At 41.4% G+C, this 22,878-nt stretch overlaps 4 protein-coding genes across 4 annotated transcripts; all 4 read right to left on the bottom strand.

Moving 5' to 3' along the window:
- Positions 1 to 1,016: 1,016 nt before the first annotated feature.
- Positions 1,017 to 3,446, bottom strand: LOC133123584 (protocadherin gamma-A11-like). The gene has a single exon (XM_061234057.1). The coding sequence runs from the start codon at positions 3,444 to 3,446 to the stop codon at positions 1,017 to 1,019; it is 2,430 nt and encodes an 809-aa protein (XP_061090041.1).
- A 6,429-nt stretch (positions 3,447 to 9,875) lies between these two features.
- Positions 9,876 to 12,305, bottom strand: LOC133123585 (protocadherin gamma-A11-like). The gene has a single exon (XM_061234058.1). The coding sequence runs from the start codon at positions 12,303 to 12,305 to the stop codon at positions 9,876 to 9,878; it is 2,430 nt and encodes an 809-aa protein (XP_061090042.1).
- A 2,856-nt stretch (positions 12,306 to 15,161) lies between these two features.
- LOC133123586 (protocadherin gamma-A11-like) lies at positions 15,162 to 17,790 on the bottom strand. The gene is made up of 2 exons (XM_061234059.1): positions 17,709 to 17,790; positions 15,162 to 17,542 (listed from the first exon to the last, which is right to left on the bottom strand). The coding sequence occupies exons 1-2, from the start codon at positions 17,788 to 17,790 to the stop codon at positions 15,162 to 15,164; spliced, it is 2,463 nt and encodes an 820-aa protein (XP_061090043.1).
- A 1,186-nt stretch (positions 17,791 to 18,976) lies between these two features.
- On the bottom strand, positions 18,977 to 21,385 carry LOC133123587 (protocadherin gamma-A11-like). The gene has a single exon (XM_061234060.1). The coding sequence runs from the start codon at positions 21,383 to 21,385 to the stop codon at positions 18,977 to 18,979; it is 2,409 nt and encodes an 802-aa protein (XP_061090044.1).
- Between the last annotated feature and the right edge of the window lie 1,493 nt (positions 21,386 to 22,878).

The raw sequence follows: 22,878 nt of genomic DNA on the forward strand, positions 1-22,878 counted from the left end.
TCAACTTTACGCACATGCCTAAGTGAGAGGTTAAATGGCTTAAAGTAAGAGATGAAAAAAATCCACAATAGAAAAAGGAGGTGAAGACACCAAATTGTTTGGCTGCTGTCCACCAACATTGTGCTGAAATGTAGAGATAATTGACAAGCAGAGTGGAAACAGATGAATATTTATCAAATTATCCACACAATACAATAGCAAAACCACATTTCGATGTTAGCTCAGACTTTTAAAATATTTCTTCCATCTGGTTAAATCACAAAGAAACTGCTCACAAATTCTGAAGTCACAAATCTTATTCATATTATTTTGGGAGAAAAAATAATCAAACTTAATAGCACTTATAATCAAATATTATAATGTGGCTATTCACTGCCTGCAGGTCTGGGCTGATTAAAACAAAATACAAGAAAGTACAGTGCTGATTGTGTTGTGCCAAATAATCCAGAATATTGTACATGCCTCAGATCAATAGAGCAATGGCACAAACAATCTGAAACTACATGGATTCAACTACATGCACAACACCTCCAAGTGCAGTTATGCTAGCTATATATCACATCACGGTGTGCTTTTAAATGAGAGAAACAATGATTTTTAGGTTCTGAGTTTAAAATAAACGGGAAATGCAGTCCCGTTTATTCTAAATAAATGCAGCGTACACAACCTACGCTCTCTGGATAGCATGCCATATATTACCCGTACAAAACGGTTTTCATGATCATGTGTACCCCGTGTATCCTAGTTTTCGTTCCAACCATGATACAACTTCCTTATAGCAAGCCATGAAATATCACCCACGTTATCATATAAAATGTCGGAAGCGATAAGATCCCTGTTTATGTTATGCATTCTGCGTAAAATAAGAAGATTATCTGAGAAACATTAGAAATCCGGAATTTCCTATTAAAACGATTAACCACCAATTAAACTCACAATAACGAACTCAATACAATTCTCAAAAGCAAATGCCTTAAATCCGACACAATCTTTTGCAAGTTGAAATTGGTAAAGATTTAGAACGGTAGTTTTACCAGAGTGGAGAATTTTGATCCATCCTCTGTCGTCTCGGCCAGCTCATTAGTTTCATGGGGGCTCCTCTTCAGCGTCTGATCAGCGGGCAGCGTGCCGTCATTAAACGACCGAACAAACTTGAAGTCGCTTGTGCGTGAACCAGTCGTTAAGTAAGTGTCATAATTGTAAGAACTGCGAAGTGTTCCTGCTCCGTCCACATCCGCGTAGTTGGGAGGGAAATATGCGCCGGGGATGGCCACTGCGCCGTCAAACAATAGTCTGGGCTTCCTTCTACGGCAAAACTTCACGACCACAATTAGGACAATGAACGTCAAGAAGAAAGTGGAAACAGAGACGAGAGCTATGATCAAATATGAAGTTAATTTGGAACTGTTCTCCTCATATGACATATCTTTCAGCTCTGGAACTTCTGCTAAATTATCTGAAATCAGTAAATATACTGCGCAGGTTGTCGAGAGGGATGGCTGTCCATTATCTTTCACTGATACAACAAGGTTTTGCTTCATAGTATCAGATTCAGCAATGTCCCGCTGCGCCCTGATCTCTCCACTGTGGAGACCAATGGTGAAAAGTCCCGGATCGCTCGATTTTAGGATCTGATAGGACAGCCAGGCGTTCTGTCCGGAGTCTGCATCCACAGCGATTACTTTGGAAACAAGGGAGCCTGCATAAGCAGCTTTGGGGACCATCTCTGTCATCATGGAGTTACCCAGAGGCGCAGGATATAATATCTGTGGAGAGTTATCATTCTCATCTGTTATGAACACACTCACTGTTACGTTGCTGCTTAGTGGAGGAGAGCCGTTGTCTCTGGCAACGACCTGCACTTTGAAGCTTCTGAACTGCTCATAATCAAATGATCTCACTGCATGGATCACTCCAGTGTCTCCATTAATGGATAGAAACGAAGACACAGGAACACCACTGACCTCAGTGGACAAGAGAGAATAGAAAACTGTACCGTTCTGCTTCCAGTCCGGATCTCTCGCCCTTATAGAAATAACTGAGGTGCCCGGTTTGTTATTTTCAGTTACATAGGCGCTGTACGACTGCTCATCAAATACAGGTGGGTTGTCATTCACATCCGAGATCGATACATGCAGTGTTTTAAAGGAGGATAGAGGCGGGGAGCCTTCGTCTGAAGCAGTCAGTGAAATATTGTATTCTGACTGGAGTTCCCGGTCCAGTTCACCGGTTGTTACAATCGAATAATAATTTTTGACAGAAGGCTTCAATTTAAAAGGTACATGTCCTTGAATAGAGCAGCGAACTGGATGATTACCTTCTGAATCGAGGTCCTGAACATTAATTATGCCAATCTCTGTGCCAGGTGGCGCGCTCTCAGGCACCGAGTTAATCAATGAGGCAACAAATATCACTGGTGCATTGTCGTTCACGTCAGCGATGTCGACAATTACTTTGGTCTGCGAAGCGAGCCCAGCTCCGTCTTTACCTTCAATGCGCATTTCATAACTGGACTCTTTTTCAAAATCCATTGGTCCAGTTACTCGAATTTCCCCAGTTTTGCGATCAAGGCTAAATAAATCCTTAGCCTCATCGGAAATGCGACTGAATTCATATGTCACTACGCCATTGGCTCCCTCGTCTGCATCGCTGGCGCTGACTGCAACCACTAGGGCACCTAAAGGAGAATTTTCAAGAAGACTGGCTTTATAAACTGCTTGGGTAAACACGGGTATGTTGTCATTAGCATCCAGGACAGTTACCTGTATTACAACAGTACCGGATCTCTGAGGAGTCCCTCCGTCAGAAGCTGTAAGTAATAATGTTACCTCCTGTTGTTCTTCGCGATCCAGCTCTTTTTCTAAAACTAACTCAGCGTATTTTCCTCCGTCTATATTCGTATGAACTGCCAGAACAAAATGATCATTCCTTTGTAGTGTGTAGCTTTGTACCGCATTCTGCCCTATATCCGCGTCGTGAGCCTCATTCACAGGAAAACGAGCGCCTTTATCCGCTGATTCTCTTATTTCTAGCCGTATTATATCCTTCGGAAACCGAGGCGAGTTGTCATTTATATCCTCAATCTGCACAAGAACACGATGTAAATCGAACGGACTTTCAAGCATTAACTCGTATTTTAAATTACACACAGTCTTCTGGCCGCAAAGCTGTTCTCTGTCGATCCTCTCCGCCACAATCAAATCGCCAGAATTCAGACTGATGTCACAATAGCGCTTGCTGCTTCCTTCTGCGTTTAAACGGGCCTTGCGGTCCAACAGACTTCGAAAATCCACATCCAGATCTTTTGCAGTATTCCCAATGACAGATCCGCGTTTTAGCTCCTCTGGAATAGAATAGCTCACGTCTCCAAACGAAGCTGGCACGGTTAATACAAAGAGAAACCAGCAGTAACTCGCTCCGGTAACAGAGAAGCATCCACCGTCCATTTTCTCAATATGTCTGAATATTCCCATTATAATCGAACTGGTCCGTTAGCAGAAATCTGAGTTAGGTTAAGCGGCTCGTACAGTCTGCAGCATGGCAGGTGAATATGGGCTTGGTGTGGCAACAGACCGAATGGGTTCTGAATAATAAAAAATGAAGGAGGAGGTCCATATATAACCTGTCCTCGATGGTGAACAGCGACATCTTGAGTTTCTTTTTTAAATCCCTCTTTCAAAACAAATATTTTCCGCGTCCTAAAACACATTATACGGTCGTGTGTTAGACCTACCCAGTCGACTTGATCATGTCAAATCCATATTATAATTCATTTGAAGACGCAATATATTTGGTAAACCAGTATTTAAAATATATTGCATCACAGATCTTACATATACAGTAATTGGTAGGGTAATTCATTCGCCTATGTTTGCATGCAAACATTTGTAATATGGAAAGAATGAATCTTCTGTGAGGCGCATAACTAGCCTACTTGTTGTATCAAATAGTGTTTTCAAGTCTTATTTCTAACAATATTGTCTAATAAAGCAATCTGGACACGTAAAATGTGATATTTAGTTGTGCCATTGTTCTTGGGACATTGGCATAATATTCTGCCACATCACAAAATCATGAAAATGATTTTTGTTTTAGCAGATATTTCAAGGTGCTAATTAAAGATTAGGCTACGCGATTCAGAATTTAAATAGCATAAACGCTAAGTTACAATTGCAAAATATTTGAATGCGCTACACTGGAAAGAACAAGTGAACTGAAGAAGAAATCCTCTCACTGGCATTCAGGAGCGACTGCTTGAATCAGGCGCTAAACGCGAGCTAGACATTATTTGTAATGTGGTTGGAAGACATTGAGTGTTCCACGGTTGCATCCTAATTTTATCCATAAAGCTTCACCATGATAAAATCATTGCATCGTGGGCCTGTGCCTTCTCTTATACAAGTGACTCAATTTGCTTGAATCAGGCTGGTGAAAAATCAAAATCGTAAAATAACAATCTGCCAAAGAAGTACATTCAAAACCGTTCATATGACATTCCAATCAGCCAGTATGGCCGACATTGTGTTAACCAGATATCTTATTTCAAATACTATCTGAATAAGTTCAACATTAAACGTACAATATAAAACCAACATATTTACTCTGTTTAGGCTTCTGACGTACGGGCAGTTTGACATCATTGAAATAACTGACTATTATCCATGAAGTCCATTAGTATCCGAAGTCGCCGGTGCGCGTGCCACCTGTTGAGTACGCGTCAAAGCAGTATGAAATAGGAGGGAAATATGCGCTGGAAATGGCCACTGTGCTGTTCTGTAAGTATCGGGACCAAATGACCAAAACCTACGTCAATCAATCTTAACGCATTTTGGCAACTTTGGACCACTTCCTCTCTTTGTTAAGGTTTTACATGTTTGGTTACACTCACATCAACTACTAATCAGAACCACGGTAACAGGGCCTCTGTTCCAAAACCCCCCAATAGCACAGCCTTAAAGATCATTGTTAGAACCGAGGTAAGGTACATTACATGTATAAACAAGGTTGATCATGAATAATACATAAATTAACTGCTGCTTGATTTATAGTTACAGATAAAAAAACAATAATAACAAACACAAAATGCTGAAAACCAAGTATTAGCCTACCAGAGTTGCGCAATTGAATCCATCCTCTGCACTGTCTTTCGTGTCAGTGATTTCATTTGGTTTCCTCAGCGTCTGATCGGTGGGAAGAGTCATGTCATTAAATGACCGAACGAACTTGAAGTCGCTGGTTCGTGAGCCTGTTGTTAAATAGGTGTCGTAATTGTAAGAACTACGGAGAGTTCCTGTTGCATCGACCTCAGCAGGGAAGTAAGCGCTTGGAATGGCGACTGCGCTGTCAAACAAAAGTCTGGGCTTCCTTCTGCTGCAAAACCTTATGGTGACGATGAGAATAATGAAAGTCAAGAAGAAGGTGGAAACGGACACCAGTGCGATAATCAAATATGAAGTTAGTTTAGAATTGTTCTCCTCGTAATGCATGTCCTTCAACTCTGGAACTTCCGCCAAGTTATCCGATATTAATAAATAAACTGAACAGGATGAAGTCAGAGCTGGTTTCCCGTTATCTTTCACGGAGATAACAAGATTCTGTTTCTGACTGTCAGTTTCAGAAATGTCTCTCTGCGCCCTGATCTCTCCGCTATGAACACCAATGGTGAAAAGACCCGCATCGGTCGACTTCGCAATAGCATAAGACAGCCATGCATTCTGTCCAGAGTCTGCATCCACAGCAATCACCTTGGAAACCAATGAACCAGCGTGAACAGCTTTGGGAACCATCTCAGTCATTAAGGAGTTCCCTGTTGGAGCTGGGTATAGTATTTGTGGAGAGTTATCATTCTCATCTGTTATGAACACACTCACTGTCACGTTGCTGCTCAGTGGAGGGGAACCGTTGTCTCTGGCAACAACCTGCACTTTGAAACTTCTGAACTGCTCATAATCAAATGATCTGACAGCGTGGATCACCCCGGTATCTCCGTTAATTGATAGAAACGAGGACACAGGAACACCACTGACCTCGCTGGACAAGAGAGAATAGAAAACAGTCCCGTTCTGCCTCCAGTCCGGGTCTCTCGCCCTCAGAGAAATAACAGAGGTGCCCGGTTTGTTATTTTCAGTCACATAGGCGCTGTACGACTGCTCGTCAAACAACGGCGGATTGTCATTCACGTCTGACACAGATAACTGCACAGTCTTTGAGGAAGACAACGGAGGGGAGCCCTCATCTGTAGCTGCAATTGTTATGTTGTAATCAGACACTAGTTCGCGGTCGAGTTCGCTAGTCGTGACCAGTGAGTAATAATTTTTGATGGAGGGGACTAACTTGAAAGGAACATTTTGATGAATGGAGCAGCGGACTTGTCGATTTTCCCCTGAATCTGTATCCTGAACATTAATGATGCCCACCTCTGTGCCAGGTATTGCGCTTTCAGGGATGGGATTCTTCAGAGATTTTAAATGTATCACTGGGGCATTGTCATTCATATCAGTAATGTCTATAATAACCTGCGTAAGAGATGCAAGTCCAGCTCCATCTTTGCCTTCGATGCGCATTTCGTACACAGACTCTTCTTCGAAATCTATTGTTCCTGAGACTCGGATTTCTCCCGTTTTGTGGTTAATAGAAAATATATTTTTTGTTTTATCAGATATGCGACTGAAATCATACGTCACGTCACCATTCGCTCCCTCGTCTGCATCGGTGGCGCTGACTGTAACCACTACAGAACCTAGGGGAGGATTTTCAGGCAGAATGACTTTATAAACGGCCTGGCTAAACACGGGGATATTATCATTAGCATCGAGCACAGCGATGTGCACAACTACAGTACCAGATCTCTGCGGAGTCCCTCCGTCATTCGCAGTAAGTGATAATATAAGCTCTTTCTGTTCTTCACGATCCAGCTCCCTTTCTAATACTAACTCTCCGTATTTTCCTCCGTATGTGTTCGTACGGACAGCTAACACAAAGTGATCGTTTCTTTGTAGTGTGTAGCTTTGAACTGCGTTCTGTCCTATATCCGCATCGTGGGCCTCGTCCAAGGGGAAACGAGCGCCTTTATCTGCCGATTCCTGTATTTCTAACTTGATCAATTCTCTAGCAAACGTTGGTGGATTATCGTTGATGTCCTGAATTTGAAGGTTAATACGATGCAACTCCAAAGGATCCTCCAATACCAGCTCATAATTGAGAGGGCAGGAAGCTTTCTCACCACATAACCCCTCTCTGTCAATCCTTTCAGACACAATGAAATCGCCAGAATTGAGATTGATATCACAAAAACGTCGGAGGCCACCATCAGTATCTAATCGCGCTTTTCGGGCAGACAAACTTGTAACATCCACACCGATGTCCTTTGCAATATTTCCAATGACAGATCCGCGTTTCATCTCCTCCGGAACAGAATAGCTCACATCTCCAAAGCAGGGCAGGGCAGAAATCAGAAAGAAAACCAAACCGCACGCCAGGTTGCATAAAGACGATTTTTTGTGGTCCATCTTCAGACAGAAACGGCAGATAATTCCTGTTGTAATCCAATCGCTGAACTCTATTAAACATACACGACGAGATCCCGTTCCCATAAAATAGTATTCAGACTCAAAGCAAATACATGTACGGTCCGTAGGGTAAAATGATTTTGTGTTCTGAAGCAGTGACTCTCCACTCTCTGAATATTATAATATAGGGGGATAACATCCCTTAGCTGGTGAATAGCGACACTGTGAGTATTATGAAAGAACTGCATATAGCAGGCAATTTTAACGAATTCTGAAGATTGAAATTCCACAAGTAGAGTGGATTTCTTTCATATTGTCGTCAGACGCTCAAATTTAATGTACACCATTGAAAATTGAGTTTGATTAAATCTCGATAGTTACAGTATTCAATTCCACCTCAAAGCAAACAATGCCATACAATCAGCCACAAAACTGTGTCTGTCTTAGTGTGCACTTAGTCCAAAGTATATTAATGAAAATATGATTAATCCTAATTGGGCCTTTGGTATATCTTAAGTAACTATATTTAAATAAATGGCGCTATACAATTAATGACTTCTCAGAGGAGTTCCAATTAAATAAATATTCAGATTTTGTCTATTTTACATTTAAAATGCTAAACTTATAGACTCTTCTGCTATTGTGCTAATATGCTCAAGTCAAAATCGGTCACACTATCAAATCAAGTGTTTGCAAATGTTAAAATAGTTACATCAGGTGGGTTTGAAGACTCAATACCATATGGTAATCGTTCACCAAGTCATTATGTTAAAGAAGTCACTTTGTAAAACACTGTGTTGTTTGGTTTGTCCACGGTGTGTGAGGAGGGAGATATGCTAAAAAAATAAAAAAAAACATTAAAAAATCCCCTGAACGGACAAGACCACTCTGTACAAATCCTTCCAGAAAAGACTAAAATACATTCAATATCAAATTGAAGAACAACCGTAAACTATGCAATGGAAACAAAGCTAAACTTTCAAATCGAATGCAAACATATCCATAGATATTTGTAAAGGCTCATTTCTATACAGCCAAACAGGCAATAACAACAATATGAGACAAACTTGCAACCTAAAATAAGTCAATAAAGGCAAACATGTCTCTCAGTTGTAATTCAAAATATTTGGTCGCAGTAAACCACCTGTGGGGTAAGAAATTAAATTTAAAGTGACATTTTCTGAAATAGATTTGCATAGGTTCACCCTAGAGCAATGCAAATGTGCACAGTAACATGGTTGCTTATTTACAAATATATTTGGTAAGAAAGTCATCCACCTCAGGTGGCAGGAAAGGTACTTTCCACAAAAATACAATGTGATGATGAAGCCAGGCTGGTTAACTGACAGAGAACGTAAAATAACAGAGAGAATGGTGTCCCATCCATGGAGAAAAAGGTTGGGACAAGTGCACTGAATAAAACTCCCAATGGTGAATCAAACTTTGCTAACTTGCCATAGTGAGAAATTAAATGGCCTAAATGGCCTAAACATCCTCAGAAGAAGGTTAAACCAACAAATAGTTTTTCTGCTGTCCACCAGCATGGTGCTGAAATGTGGAGAGTCACGCGTGGAAGACAAACAGATAAATATTCACCAAATTCTCCACCACAATACAATAGCAAAACCACGTTTTGATTTTAGCCTTGACTTAAAAAAAAAATCTGCAGAAATTATATTTTCAACCGATTGAATCATAGATTCATATTACCTTGGAAGATAAAATAATCAAACTTAGTCGCGCTTAAAAGCAGAAGACATGACTCATGGTGGCTATACAGATCATTGTCTCTTATTAAAAGAAAATATGAGAGCACAGTGCTAATTCTGGAGTACTGTCTGCTGAACTACCCAGAATATTGTACATGCCTCAGATCAATAGAAAAATAGGACAGATTATATGAAACTACATGCTTTCAACTCCTCCAAGTGCAGTTCTCCTAGCTACGCATCACATGTGCTTTTAAATTAGGGAAACATGATCCTTGGGTTTTAGATTTGAGGAAATGCAGCTCCTTTTATTGTAAATAAATGCAGTGTGCACAACCTAAGCTCTCTAGATAGCATGCCATATATTACCCATGCAAAACGGTTTTCCTAGTTTTCGTTCCAACCATGATAAAACTTCCTTATAGCAAGCCATGAAATATCACCCACTTTGTCATATAAAATGTCGGAAGCGATACGACCCTTGCTTATGTTATGCATTCAGCGTAAAACAAGATTATCTGAGAAATATTACAAAACTGGAATGTCCTGTTAAAACGATTAACTACTAATTCAACTCACAAACGAACTCAATGCATTTGTCAAAAGCAACTGGCTTTAATCCTACACAATCCATGTGCAAGTTGAAAGTGGTAAAGATTTAGAACGGTAGTTTTACCAGAGTGGAGAATTTTGATCCATCCCCTGTCGTCTCGCCCAGCTCACGAGTTTCATTGGGGCTCCTCTTCAGTGTCTGATCAGCGGGCAGCGTGCCGTCATTGAACGACCGAACAAACTTGAAGTCGCTTGTGCGTGAACCCGTCGTTAAGTAAGTGTCATAATTGTAAGAACTGCGAAGTGTTCCTGCTCCGTCCACATCCGCGTAGTTGGGAGGGAAATATGCGCCGGGGATGGCCACTGCGCCGTCAAACAACAGCCTTGGCTTTCTTCTACGGCAAAACTTCACGACCACAATTAGGATAATGAACGTCAAGAAGAAGGTGGAGACGGAGACGAGAGCAATGATCAAATAAGAAGTTAATTTGGAGCTGTTGTCCTCATATGACATGTCTTTCAGCTCTGGAACTTCTGCTAAATTATCTGAAATCAGTAAATATACTGCGCAGGTTGTCAAGAGGGATGGCTGTCCATTATCTTTCACTGATACAACAAGGTTTTGCTTCATAGTATCAGATTCAGCAATATCCCGCTGCGCCCTGATCTCTCCACTGTGGAGACCAATGGTGAAAAGTCCTGGATCAGTAGATTTCAGGATCTGATAGGACAGCCAGGCGTTCTGTCCAGAGTCTGCATCCACAGCGATCACCTTGGAAACCAGAGAGCCTGCATGAGCAGCTTTGGGGACCATCTCTGTCATCATGGAGTTACCCAGAGGTGCAGGATATAATATATGTGGAGAGTTATCATTCTCATCTGTTATGAACACACTCACTGTTACGTTGCTGCTGAGTGGAGGAGAGCCGTTGTCTCTGGCAACGACCTGCACTTTGAAGCTTCTGAACTGCTCATAATCAAATGATCTGACAGCGTGGATCACTCCGGTGTCCCCATTAATGGATAGAAACGAGGACACAGGAACACCGCTGACCTCACTGGACAAAAGAGAATAGAAAACAGTCCCGTTCTGTCTCCAGTCCGGGTCTCTCGCCCTCACAGAAATAACAAAGGTGCCCGGTTTGTTATTTTCAGTCACATAGGCGCTGTACGACTGCTCATCAAATGCAGGTGGATTGTCATTCACATCCGAGATGGATACATGCAGTGTTTTAAAGGACGACAGGGGTGGGGAGCCCTCGTCTGAAGCAGTCAGTGAAATATTGTATTCTGACTGGAGTTCCCGGTCCAGTTCACCGGTGGTTACAATCGAATAATAATTTTTGACAGAAGGCTTTAATTTAAAAGGTACATGTCCTTGAATAGAGCAGCGAACTGGATGATTACCTTCTGAGTCGAGGTCCTGAACATTAATTATGCCAATCTCTGTGCCAGGTGGCGCGCTCTCAGGCACCGAGTTAATCAATGAGGCAACAAATATCACTGGTGCATTGTCGTTCACGTCAGTGATGTCGACAATTACTTTGGTCTGCGAAGCGAGCCCAGCTCCGTCTTTACCTTCAATGCGCATTTCATAACTGGACTCTTTTTCAAAATCAATTGGTCCAGTTACTAGAATTTCCCCAGTTTTGCGATCAAGACTAAATAGATCCTTAGCCTCATCGGAAATGCGACTGAATTCATAAGTCACTTCGCCATTGGCTCCCTCGTCTGTATCACTGGCGCTGACTGTAACTACTAGGGCACCTAAATGAGAATTTTCAGGAAGACTGGCTTTATAAACTGCTTGGCTAAACACCGGTATGTTATCATTAGCATCCAGAACAGTGACGTGTATAACTACAGTACCGGATCTCTGAGGAGTCCCTCCGTCAGATGCAGTAAGTAATAATGAAACCTCTTGCTGTTCTTCACGATCCAATTCTTTTTCTAAAACTAACTCACCGTATTTTCCACCATCTATATTCGTCTGAACAGCCAGAACAAAATGATCATTCCTTTGTAGTGTGTAGCTTTGTACCGCATTCTGTCCAATATCCGCGTCGTGGGCCTCATTCACAGGAAAACGAGCTCCTTTATCAGCGGATTCTGTTATTTCTAGCCGAATAATATCCTTCGGAAACCGAGGTGAGTTGTCATTTATATCCTGAATCTGCACAAGAACACGATGTAAATCGAACGGACTTTCAAGCATTAACTCGTATTTTAAATTACACACAGTCTTCTGGCCGCAAAGCTGTTCTCTGTCGATTCTCTCCGCCACAATCAAATCGCCAGAATTTAGATTGATGTCACAATAGCGCTTGCTGCTCCCTTCTGCGTTTAAACGGGCCTTGCGGTCCAACAGACTTTTAAAATCCACGTCCAGATCTTTAGCAATATTCCCAATGACGGATCCGCGTTTCAGCTCCTCTGGAATAGAATAGCTCACGTCTGCAAACGAAGCTGGTACGGCTAATACAAAGAGAAGCCAGCAGTAACTCGCTCCGGTAACAGAGAAGCATCCACCGTCCATTTTCTCAATATGACTGAATATTCTCATAATAATCGAACTCGTCAGTTAGCAGAAATCTGAGTTAGGTTAAGCGGCTCGTACAGTCTGCAGCATGGCGTGTGAATATGGGCTTGGTGTGGCAACAGACCGAATGGTTTCTGAACAATAAAAAATGAAGGAGGAGATTCATATATAACCTGTCCTCGATGGTGGACAGCGACATCTTGAGTTTATTTTTTAAATCCCTTTTTTAAAACAAATACTTTCCGCGTCCTAAAACACATTATACCGTTATCTATTGTCATTAATTTGAAGACGCAATGTTTTCTGATAAACCAGTATTTAAAATGTATTACAAATGAATAAAATACTGAATTGGTCAAATAAAATCTGCCACACAAAAACATTCAAAACTATTCAGATTCATTTGGGGAATTTATAACCGCCTCCTCCAATTCTTAAGGCTTACCATTTTGCTGACACTAAAATCAGCATGTATTTCAGAACCATGGCTCCAGTTCCAAAACTCCCCAATAGCACAGAATTAAAGATCATTGTTAGAACCGTGGTAAGGTACATTCCAAGCGTAAACAAGGTTGATCGATTAAAACATAAATTAACTGATGCTGAATAAAAAACGAATAAAAAAAAGCACAAAATGCTGAAAACCAATCAGCTTGAAAAGCACACAATTCAGCACCACTGATGTGAACAGGGACACTAAAAAGCGGAGCAAATTACAGCCAGGGCGACGTGGAAATACGCGGATGAACTCCACACGTTGAATGTGGACCAATTTGGACAAATCAAATATGTTAATCGCAGGGAAAAGTCAAAACTTGCGCATGTTTCATAATTTCAAGAATTACGCACGTGGAATACAAGCTTGAAAAACAAAATAGAAAATATTAGGCCTACCAGAGTTGCGCAATTGAATCCATCCTCTGCGCTGTCTTTCGTGTCAGTGATTTCATTTGGTTTCCTCAGCGTCTGATCAGTGGGAAGAGTCATGTCATTAAATGACCGAACGAACTTGAAGTCGCTGGTTCGTGAGCCTGTTGTTAAATAGGTGTCGTAATTGTAAGAACTACGGAGAGTTCCAGTTGCATCGACCTCAGCAGGGAAGTAAGTGCTTGGAATGGCGACTGCGCTGTCAAACAAAAGTCTGGGCTTCCTTCTGCTGCAAAACCTTATGGTGACGATAAGAATAATGAAAGTCAAGAAGAAGGTGGAAACGGAGACCAGTGCGATAATCAAATATGAAGTTAGTTTAGAATTGTTCTCTTCGTAATGCATGTCCTTCAACTCTGGAACTTCCGCCAAGTTATCCGATATTAATAAATAAACTGAACAGGATGAAGTTAGAGCTGGCTTTCCGTTATCTTTCACGGAGATAACAAGGTTCTGCTTCTGACTATCAGATTCAGAAATGTCTCTCTGCGCCCGGATCTCTCCGCTATGAACACCAATGGTGAAAAGACCCGGATCGGTTGACTTCACAATAGCATAAGACAGCCACATATCTATAGATATTTGTAAAGGCTAATTTCTATACAGCCAAACAGGCAATAACATTTTGAAACGCACTTGCAACCTAAAATTCTAAATGTTTGGTCCCAGTAAACCACCTGTGGTGTAAGAAATTCAGATTAAATTTTATGATCAGCAGTGACATATTCTGAAATAGAATTGCATAGGTTCACCCTACAGCAATGCAAATGTGCACAGTAACATGGTAGCTTATTTGCATATATATTTGGTAGGACAGTCATCCACCTCAGGTGGCAGCAAAGGTACTGAATAAAATGCCATGATGAAGCCAGGCTGGTTAACTGAGAGAGAAAGTAGAATAACAAGAGAATGGTGTCCCACCCATGGAGAAAACAAATGGGACAAATGCACTGAATAAAAATCACACTGGTCAATCAAACTTTACTCACTTGCCTTAGTGAGAAATTAAATGGCCTAAAGAGAATAAAAAATCCTCAGAAAAAGATGAAGGCAACAAATAGTTTTGCTGCTGTCCACCAGTATGGTGCTGAAATGTAGAGAGAAGTCACTCGTGGAAGACAAACAGATAAATATTCATCAAATTATCCACCACAATACAATAGCAAAACCACGTTTTCATTTTAGCCCTAAATTCTGCAGAAATTATGTTTTCAACCAATTAAATCATAGATTCATATTACCTTGGAAGATAAAATAATCAAACTTAATAGCACTTAAAAGCAGAAGACATGACTCATGGTGGCTATACAGATCACTGACTCCAGTTCCGAGCTTATTAAAATAAAATATAAGAGCACACTGCTGATTCTGTAGTACTGTCTGCTGAACAATTCAGAATACTGTACACGCCTCAGATCAATAGAAAAATAGACTGAAACTAGATGCGTTTAACTACAAGCACAACTCCTCCAAATGCAGCTCCCCAAGTGGCACATCACAGTGTGCTTTTAAATGAGAGAAACACTGATCCTTAGGTTTTAGATTTGAGGAAATGCAGTCCCCTTTATTGTAAATGAATGCAGTGTACACAACCTAAGCTCTCTGGATAGCATGCCATATATTACCATACAAAACGGTTTTCATGATCATGTGTGCCCCGTGTATCCTAGTTTTCGTTCCAACCATGATAAAACTTCTTTATACCAAGCCATGAAATATCACCCACGTTGTCATATAAAATGTCGGAAGCGATACGACCCTTTTTTATGTTATGCATTCTGCGTAAAACAAGATTCTCTGAGAAATATTACAAATATGGAATGTCCTATGGAAACGAATAACTCACTAAAACGAGCTCAATACAATTGCCAAAAGCAAATGCCATAAATCCTACACAATCCTTTGCAAGTTGAAAGTGGTAAATATTTAGAACGGTAGTTTTACCAGAGTGGAGAATTTTGATCCATCCCCTGTCATCTCGCCCAGCTCACTAGTTTCCTGGGGGCTCCTCTTCAGCGTCTGATCAGCGGGCAGCGTGCCGTCATTAAACGACCGAACAAACTTGAAGTCGCTTGTGCGTGAACCAGTCGTTAAGTAAGTATCATAATTGTAAGAACTGCGAAGTGTTCCTGCTCCGTCCACATCCGCGTAGTTGGGAGGGAAATATGCGCCGGGGATGGCCACTGCGCCGTCAAACAACAGTCTGGGCTTTCTTCTACGGCAAAACTTCACGACCACAATTAGGACAATGAACGTCAAGAAGAAGGTGCACACGGAGACGAGAGCAATGATCAAATAAGAAGTTAATTTGGAACTGTTGTCATAGGACATATCTTTCAGCTCTGGAACTTCTGCCAAATTATCTGAAATCAGTAAATATACTGCGCAGGTTGTCGAGAGAGATGGCTGCCCATTATCTTTCACTGATACGACAAGGTTTTGCTTCATAGTATCAGATTCAGCAATGTCCCGCTGTGCCCTGATCTCTCCACTGTGGAGACCAATGGTGAAAAGACCCGGATCAGTCGATTTCAGGATCTGATAGGACAGCCAGGCATTCTGTCCAGAGTCTGCATCCACAGCGATCACCTTGGAAACCAGAGAGCCTGCATGAGCAGCTTTGGGTACCATCTCTGTCATCATGGAGTTACCCAGAGGTGCAGGATATAATATCTGTGGAGTGTTATCATTCTCATCTGTTATGAACACACTCACTGTCACGTTGCTGCTGAGTGGAGGAGAGCCGTTGTCTCTGGCAACGACCTGCACTTTGAAGCTTCTGAACTGCTCATAATCAAATGATCTGACAGCATGGATCACTCCGGTGTCTCCATTAATGGATACAAACGAGGACACAGGAACACCACTGACCTCACTGGACAAGAGAGAATAGAAAACAGTCCCGTTCTGTCTCCAGTCTGGGTCTCTCGCCCTCACAGAAATAACAGAGGTGCCCGGTTTGTTATTTTCAGTCACATAGGCGCTGTACGACTGCTTATCAAATGCAGGTGGATTGTCATTCACATCCGAGATGGATACATGCAGTATTTTAAAGGACGACAGGGGTGGGGAGCCCTCGTCTGAAGCAGTCAGTGAAATATTGTATTCTGACTGGAGTTCCCGGTCCAGTTCACCGGTTGTAACAATCGAATAATATTTTTTGACAGAAGGCTTTAATTTAAAAGGTACATGTCCTTGAATAGAGCAGCGAACTGGATGATTACCTTCTGAATCGAGGTCTTGAACATTTATGATACCAATCTCTGTACCAGGTGGCGCGCTCTCAGGCACCGAGTTAATCAATGAGGCAACAAATATCACCGGTGCATTGTCGTTCACGTCAGTGATGTCGACAATTACTTTGGTCTGCGAAGCGAGCCCAGCTCCGTCTTTACCTTCAATACGCATTTCATAACTGGACTCTTCTTCGAAATCAATTGGCCCAGTTACTCGAATTTCCCCAGTTTTGCGATCAATACTAAATAAATGCTTTGCCTCGTTGGAAATGCGACTAAATTCATAAGTCACCGCGCCATTGGCTCCCTCGTCTGCATCACTGGCACTGACTGTAACCACTAGGGTACCTAAAGGAACATTTTCAGGCAGTGTGACTTCATAAACTGCTTGGCTAAACACGGGGATATTATCATTCGCATCCAGGACAGTGACGAGTATCACTACAGTACCGGATCTCTGAGGAGTCCCTCCGTCAGAAGCTGTAAGTAATAATGAAACCTCTTGTTGTTCTTCGCGATCCAGCTCTTTTTCTAAAACTAACTCAGCGTATTTTCCACCATCTATATTCGTCTGAACAGCCAGGACAAAATGATCATTCCTTTGTAGTGTGTAGCTTTGTACCGCGTTCTGTCCTATATCCGCATCGTGGGCCTCATTCACAGGAAAACGAGCTCCTTTAACAGCAGATTCTCTTATTTCTAGTCGGATAACATCCTTCGGAAATCCAGGAGAGTTGTCATTTATATCCTGAATCTGCACAACAACACGGTGTAAATCGAACGGACTTTCAAGCATGAGCTCGAATTTTAAATTACACACAGTCTTCTCGCCGCAAAGCTGATCTCTGTCGATTCTCTCCGCCACAATCAAATCGCCAGAATTCATATTGATGTCACAATAGCGCTTGCTGCTCCCTTCTGCGTTTAAACGGGCCTTGCGGTCCAACAGACTTTTAAAATCCACGTCCAGATCTTTAGCAATATTCCCAATGACAGATCCGCGTTTTAGCTCCTCTGGAATAGAATAGCTCACGTCTCCAAACGATGCTGGCACGGTTAATACAAAGAGAAGCCAGCAGTAACTCGCTCCGGTAACAGAGAAGCATCCACCGTCCATTTTCTCAATATGTCTGAATATTCCCATAATATTCGAACTCGTCAGTTAGCAGAAATCTGAGTGAGGTGAAGCGGCTCGTACAGTCTGCAGCATGGCTTGTGAATATGGGCTTGGTGTGGCAACAGACCGAATGGGTTCTGAATAATAAAAAATGAAGGAGGAGGTGCGTATATAACCTGTCCTCGATGGTGAACAGCGACATCTTGAGTTTCTTTTTTAAATCCCTCTTTCAAAACAAATATTTTCCGCGTCCTAAAACACATTATACTGTCGTGTGTTAGACCTACCCAATAAAAATAATCATTTGAAATCCATATTATAATTCATTTGAAGACGCAATATATTTGATATATGTATATGTTAAATGTATTACATCATAGATCCTACATATACAGTAATTGGTAGGGTAATTCAGTCGCCTATGTTTGCCTGCAAACATTTGCAATATGGAAATAATTAATCTCCTGTGAGGCGCAAAACTAGCCTACTTGTTGTATCAAATAGTGTTTTCAAGTCTCATTTCTAACAATATCGTCTAATAAAGCAATATGGACACGTAAGATGTCCTCTCACTGGCATTCAGGAGCGACTGCTTGAATCAGGTGTCAAACGCGGGGTAGATATTATTTGTAACGTCGTTGGAAGACGACCACGGCTGTATCCAAATTATGTCCATAAAGTTTTATCACGATAAAATCCTTGAAACTTTGGTCTGTGCCTTATCTCATACAAGGGGCTCACTTTGCTTAAATCAGGCTGGTGTAAAATCAAATATTGAAATCGTAAAACAACAGTCTGCCAAACAAGAACATTCAAAACCATTCATATGATATTGCAATCAGTCCATATGGCCGACATTGCGTTAACCAGCTATATCTTATTTCTAAATGAATTCAGAATAAGCTCAACATTAAAACAAACTACAAATTTACTCTGTAACTCGTTTAGGCTCCTGACGGTCGGGCTGTTAGAAATCATTGAAAGAACGGACAAGTATCCATTAAGTCCATTCGTATCCGAAGTCGCCGGTGCGAGTGCCAACTATTGAGTATGCTTCATGGCAGTATGAAATGGGTGGGAAATATGCGCTGGAAATGGCCACTGTTCAATAAGCTTTTGGACCAAATGACCAAGAACTACAGCAGTCAATCTTAACGCATTTTGGAAACTCTGGACCACTTCATCTATTTGTTAAGGTTTAAAATGTGTTTTGGTCACACTAATATCAACCACTAACTCAGAACCACGGTCACAGGGCCTTTGTTCCAAACCCTCCAACAGTACAGCCTTAAATATCATTGTTAGAACCGTAGTAAGGTACATTACATGAACTGCTGTTTGATTTATAGTTACAGAAAAAAAAAACACAAAATGCTGAAAACCAAGTATTAGCCTACCAGAGTTTCACAATTGAATCCATCCTCTGCGCTGTCTTTCGTGTCAGTGATTTCATTTGGTTTCCTCAGCGTCTGATCAGTGGGAAGAGTCATGTCATTAAATGACCGAACAAACTTGAAGTCGCTGGTTCGTGAGCCTGTTGTTAAATAGGTGTCGTAATTGTAAGAACTACGGAGAGTTCCTGTAGCATCGACCTCAGCAGGGAAGTAAGCGCTTGGAATGGCGACTGCGCTGTCAAACAAAAGTCTGGGCTTCCTTCTGCTGCAAAACCTTATGGTGACGATAAGAATAATGAAAGTCAAGAAGAAGGTGGAAACGGACACCAGTGCGATGATCAAATATGAAGTTAGTTTAGAATTGTTCTCCTCGTAATGCATGTCCTTCAACTCTGGAACTTCCGCCAAGTTATCCGATATTAATAAATAAACTGAACAGGATGAAGTTAGAGCTGGCTTTCCGTTATCTTTCACGGAGATAACAAGGTTCTGCTTCTGACTATCAGATTCAGAAATGTCTCTCTGCGCCCGGATCTCTCCGCTATGGACAGCAATGGTGAAAAGACCCGGATCGGTTGACTTCACAATAGCATAAGACAGCCATGCATTCTGTCCAGAGTCTGCATCCACAGCAATCACCTTGGAAACCAATGAACCGGCGTGTGCAGCTTTGGGAACAATCTCAGTCATTAAGGAGTTCCCAGTTGGAGCTGGGTATAATATCTGTGGAGAGTTATCATTCTCATCTGTTATGAACACACTCACTGTCACGTTGCTGCTGAGTGGAGGAGAACCGTTGTCTCTGGCAACGACCTGCACTTTGAAATTTCTGAACTGCTCATAATCAAATGATCTGACGGAATGGATCACCCCGGTATCTCCGTTAATTGATAGAAACGAGGACACAGGAACACCGCTGACCTCGCTGGACAAGAGAGAATAGAAAACAGTCCCGTTCTGCCTCCAGTCCGGGTCTCTCGCCCTCAGAGAAATGACAGAGGTTCCAGGTTTGTTATTTTCAGTCACATAGGCGCTGTACGACTGCTCGTCAAACAACGGCGGATTGTCATTCACGTCTGACACAGATAACAGCACAGTTTTTGAAGAAGACAGCGGTGGAGAGCCCTCATCTACAGCTGTAATTGTGATGTTGTAAGAAGACATTAGTTCGCGGTCTAGTTCTCCTGTAGTTACAAGTGAGTAATAATTTTTGATGGAGGGGACTAACTTGAAAGGAACATTTTGCTGAATGGAGCAGCGCACTAGTCGATTTTCCCCTGAATCTTTATCCTGGACATTAATGATGCCCACCTCTGTACCAGGTATTGCGCTTTCAGGGATGGGATCCTTCAGAGATTTTATATGTATCACAGGGGCATTGTCATTCATATCAGAAATGTCTATAATAACCTGCGTAAGAGATGCAAGTCCAGCTCCATCTTTGCCTTCGATGCGCATTTCGTACACAGACTCTTCTTCGAAATCTATTGTTCCTGATACTCGGATTTCTCCTGTTTTGTGGTTAATAGAAAATACCTTTTTAGTCTTATCAGATATTCGACTAAAATCATACGTCACTTCACCATTAGCTCCCTCGTCTGCATCGGTGGCGCTGACTGTAACCACTACAGAACCTAAGGGAGGATTTTCAGGCAGACTGACTTTATAAACGGCCTGGCTAAACACGGGGATATTATCATTAGCATCGAGCACAGTGATGTGCACAACTACAGTACCAGATCTCTGTGGAGTCCCTCCGTCATTCGCAGTAAGTAATAATGTAAGCTCTTTCTGTTCTTCACGATCCAGCTCCCTTTCTAATACTAACTCTCCGTATTTTCCTCCGTATGTGTTCGTACGGACAGCTAAAACAAAGTGATCGTTTCTTTGTAGTGTGTAGCTTTGAACTGCGTTCTGTCCTATATCCGCATCGTGGGCCTCGTCCAAGGGGAAGCGAGCGCCTTTATCTGCCGATTCTCGTATTTCTAGTTTAATCAATTCTCTTGCAAATGTTGGTGGATTATCGTTGATATCCTGAATTTGAAGTGTAATACGATGCAACTCTAAAGGATCCTCCAATACCAGCTCATAATTGAGAAGGCAGGAAGCTTTTTCACCACATAACTCCTCTCTGTCAATCCTTTCAGACACAATGAAATCGCCAGAATTGAGATTGATATCACAAAAACGTCGGAGGCCACCGTCAGTATCTAATCGCGCTTTGCGGGCAGACAAACTTGTAACATCCACAGCGATGTCCTTTGCAATATTTCCAATGACAGATCCGCGTTTCATCTCCTCCGGAACAGAATAGCTCACATCTCCAAAGCAGGGCAGGGCAGAAATCAGAAAGAAAACCAAACCGAACGCCAGGTTGCTTAAAGACGATTTTTTGTGGTCCATCTTCAGACAGAAACGGCAGATAATTCCTGTTGTAATCCAATCGCTGAACCCTATTAAATATATACGACGAGATCCCGTTCCCATAAAATAGTATTCAGACTCAAAGCAAATACATGTACGGTCCGTAGGGTAAAATGATTTTGTCTTCTGAAGCAGTGACTCTCCTCTCTCTGAATATTATAATATTGGGGGATAACATCCCTTAGCTGGTGAATAGCGACACTGTGAGTATTGTGAAAGAACTGCATATAGCAGGCAATTTTAATGAATTCTGAAGATTTAAATTCCACAAGTATAGTGGATTTCTTTCATATTGTCTTCAGACGCTCAAATGTAATGTACACCATTGGAAATTGAGTTTGATTAAATCTCGATAGTTACAGTATTCAATTCCACCTCAAAGCAAACAATGCCATAAAATCAGCTCCAAAACTGTGTCTGTCTTGGTGCGCACTTTGTCCAAAGAATATTAATAAAAATATGATTCATCGTAATTGGCCCTTTGGTATATCTTAAGTAACTATATTAATATAAATGGCGCTATACAATTAATAATTTCTCAGAGGTGTTCCAATGAAATAAATATTCAGATTTAGTGTATCTTACATTTAAAAACTTATAGACTCTTCTGCTATTGTGCTTATATGCTCAAGTCAAAATCGGTCGCACTTCCAAATCAAGTGTTTGCAAATGTTAAAATGATTACATCAGGTGGGTTTGAAGAATCAGTACCCTATGGTAATCGTTCACCAAGTCATTATGTTAAAGATGTCACTATGTAAAACACTGTGTTGTTTGGTTTGTCCACGGTGTGTGAGGAGGGAGATATGCTAAAAAAAAAAACACTAAAAAACATTTAAAAATCCCCTGAATGTACAAGACCACTCTGTACAAATCCTTCCATAAAAGACCAAAATACATTCAATATCAAACTGAAGAACAACCGTAAAGTATGTAATGGAAAAAAAGCTAAACTTTCGAATTGAATGTAAAGATATCCATAGATATTTGTAAAGGCTCATTTCTATCCAGCCAAACAGGCAACAACATTTTGAAACATGCTTGCAACCTAAAAGAAGTAAACAAAGGCAAACATGTCTCTCAGTCGTACTTCAAAATATTTGGTCCCAGTAAACCACCTGTGGTGTAAGAAATTCAATTTAAAGTGACATATTCTGAAATAGAATTGCATAGGTTCACCCTGCAGCAATGCAAATGTGCACAGTAACATGGTTGCTTATTTACATATATATTTGGCAAGAAAGTCATCCACCTCAGGTGGCAGGAAAGGTACTTTTAAGCAAAAATAAAATGTGATGATGAAGCCAGGCTGGTTAACTTGACAGAGAAAGTAGAATAACAGCGAGAATGTTGTCCCATCCATGAAGAAAAAGAATGGGACAAGTGCACTGAATAAAACTCACAATGGTGAATCAAATTTTACTCACTTGCCTTCGTGAGAAATTAAATGGCCTAAAGAGACTAAAAAATCA

This window comes from Conger conger, chromosome 3 (genome assembly GCF_963514075.1).
Source record: "Conger conger chromosome 3, fConCon1.1, whole genome shotgun sequence".
Taxonomy (NCBI): Eukaryota; Metazoa; Chordata; class Actinopteri; order Anguilliformes; family Congridae; genus Conger; species Conger conger.

What these genes read in the sequence shown, in the direction of transcription:
- LOC133123584 (XM_061234057.1), bottom strand. Translation starts at nt 3,446, where the DNA reads ATGGACGGTGGATGCTTCTCTGTTACCGGAGCGAGTTACTGCTGGTTT.
- LOC133123585 (XM_061234058.1), bottom strand. Translation starts at nt 12,305, where the DNA reads ATGGACGGTGGATGCTTCTCTGTTACCGGAGCGAGTTACTGCTGGCTT.
- LOC133123586 (XM_061234059.1), bottom strand. Translation starts at nt 17,790, where the DNA reads ATGTCGCTGTTCACCATCGAGGACAGGTTATATACGCACCTCCTCCTT. An exon ending in CAGAACCCATTCGGTCTGTT is followed by an intron (nt 17,543 to 17,708) that starts GCCACACCAAGC and finishes GTTACTGCTGGC; the next exon opens with TTCTCTTTGTATTAACCGTG.
- LOC133123587 (XM_061234060.1), bottom strand. Translation starts at nt 21,385, where the DNA reads ATGGACCACAAAAAATCGTCTTTAAGCAACCTGGCGTTCGGTTTGGTT.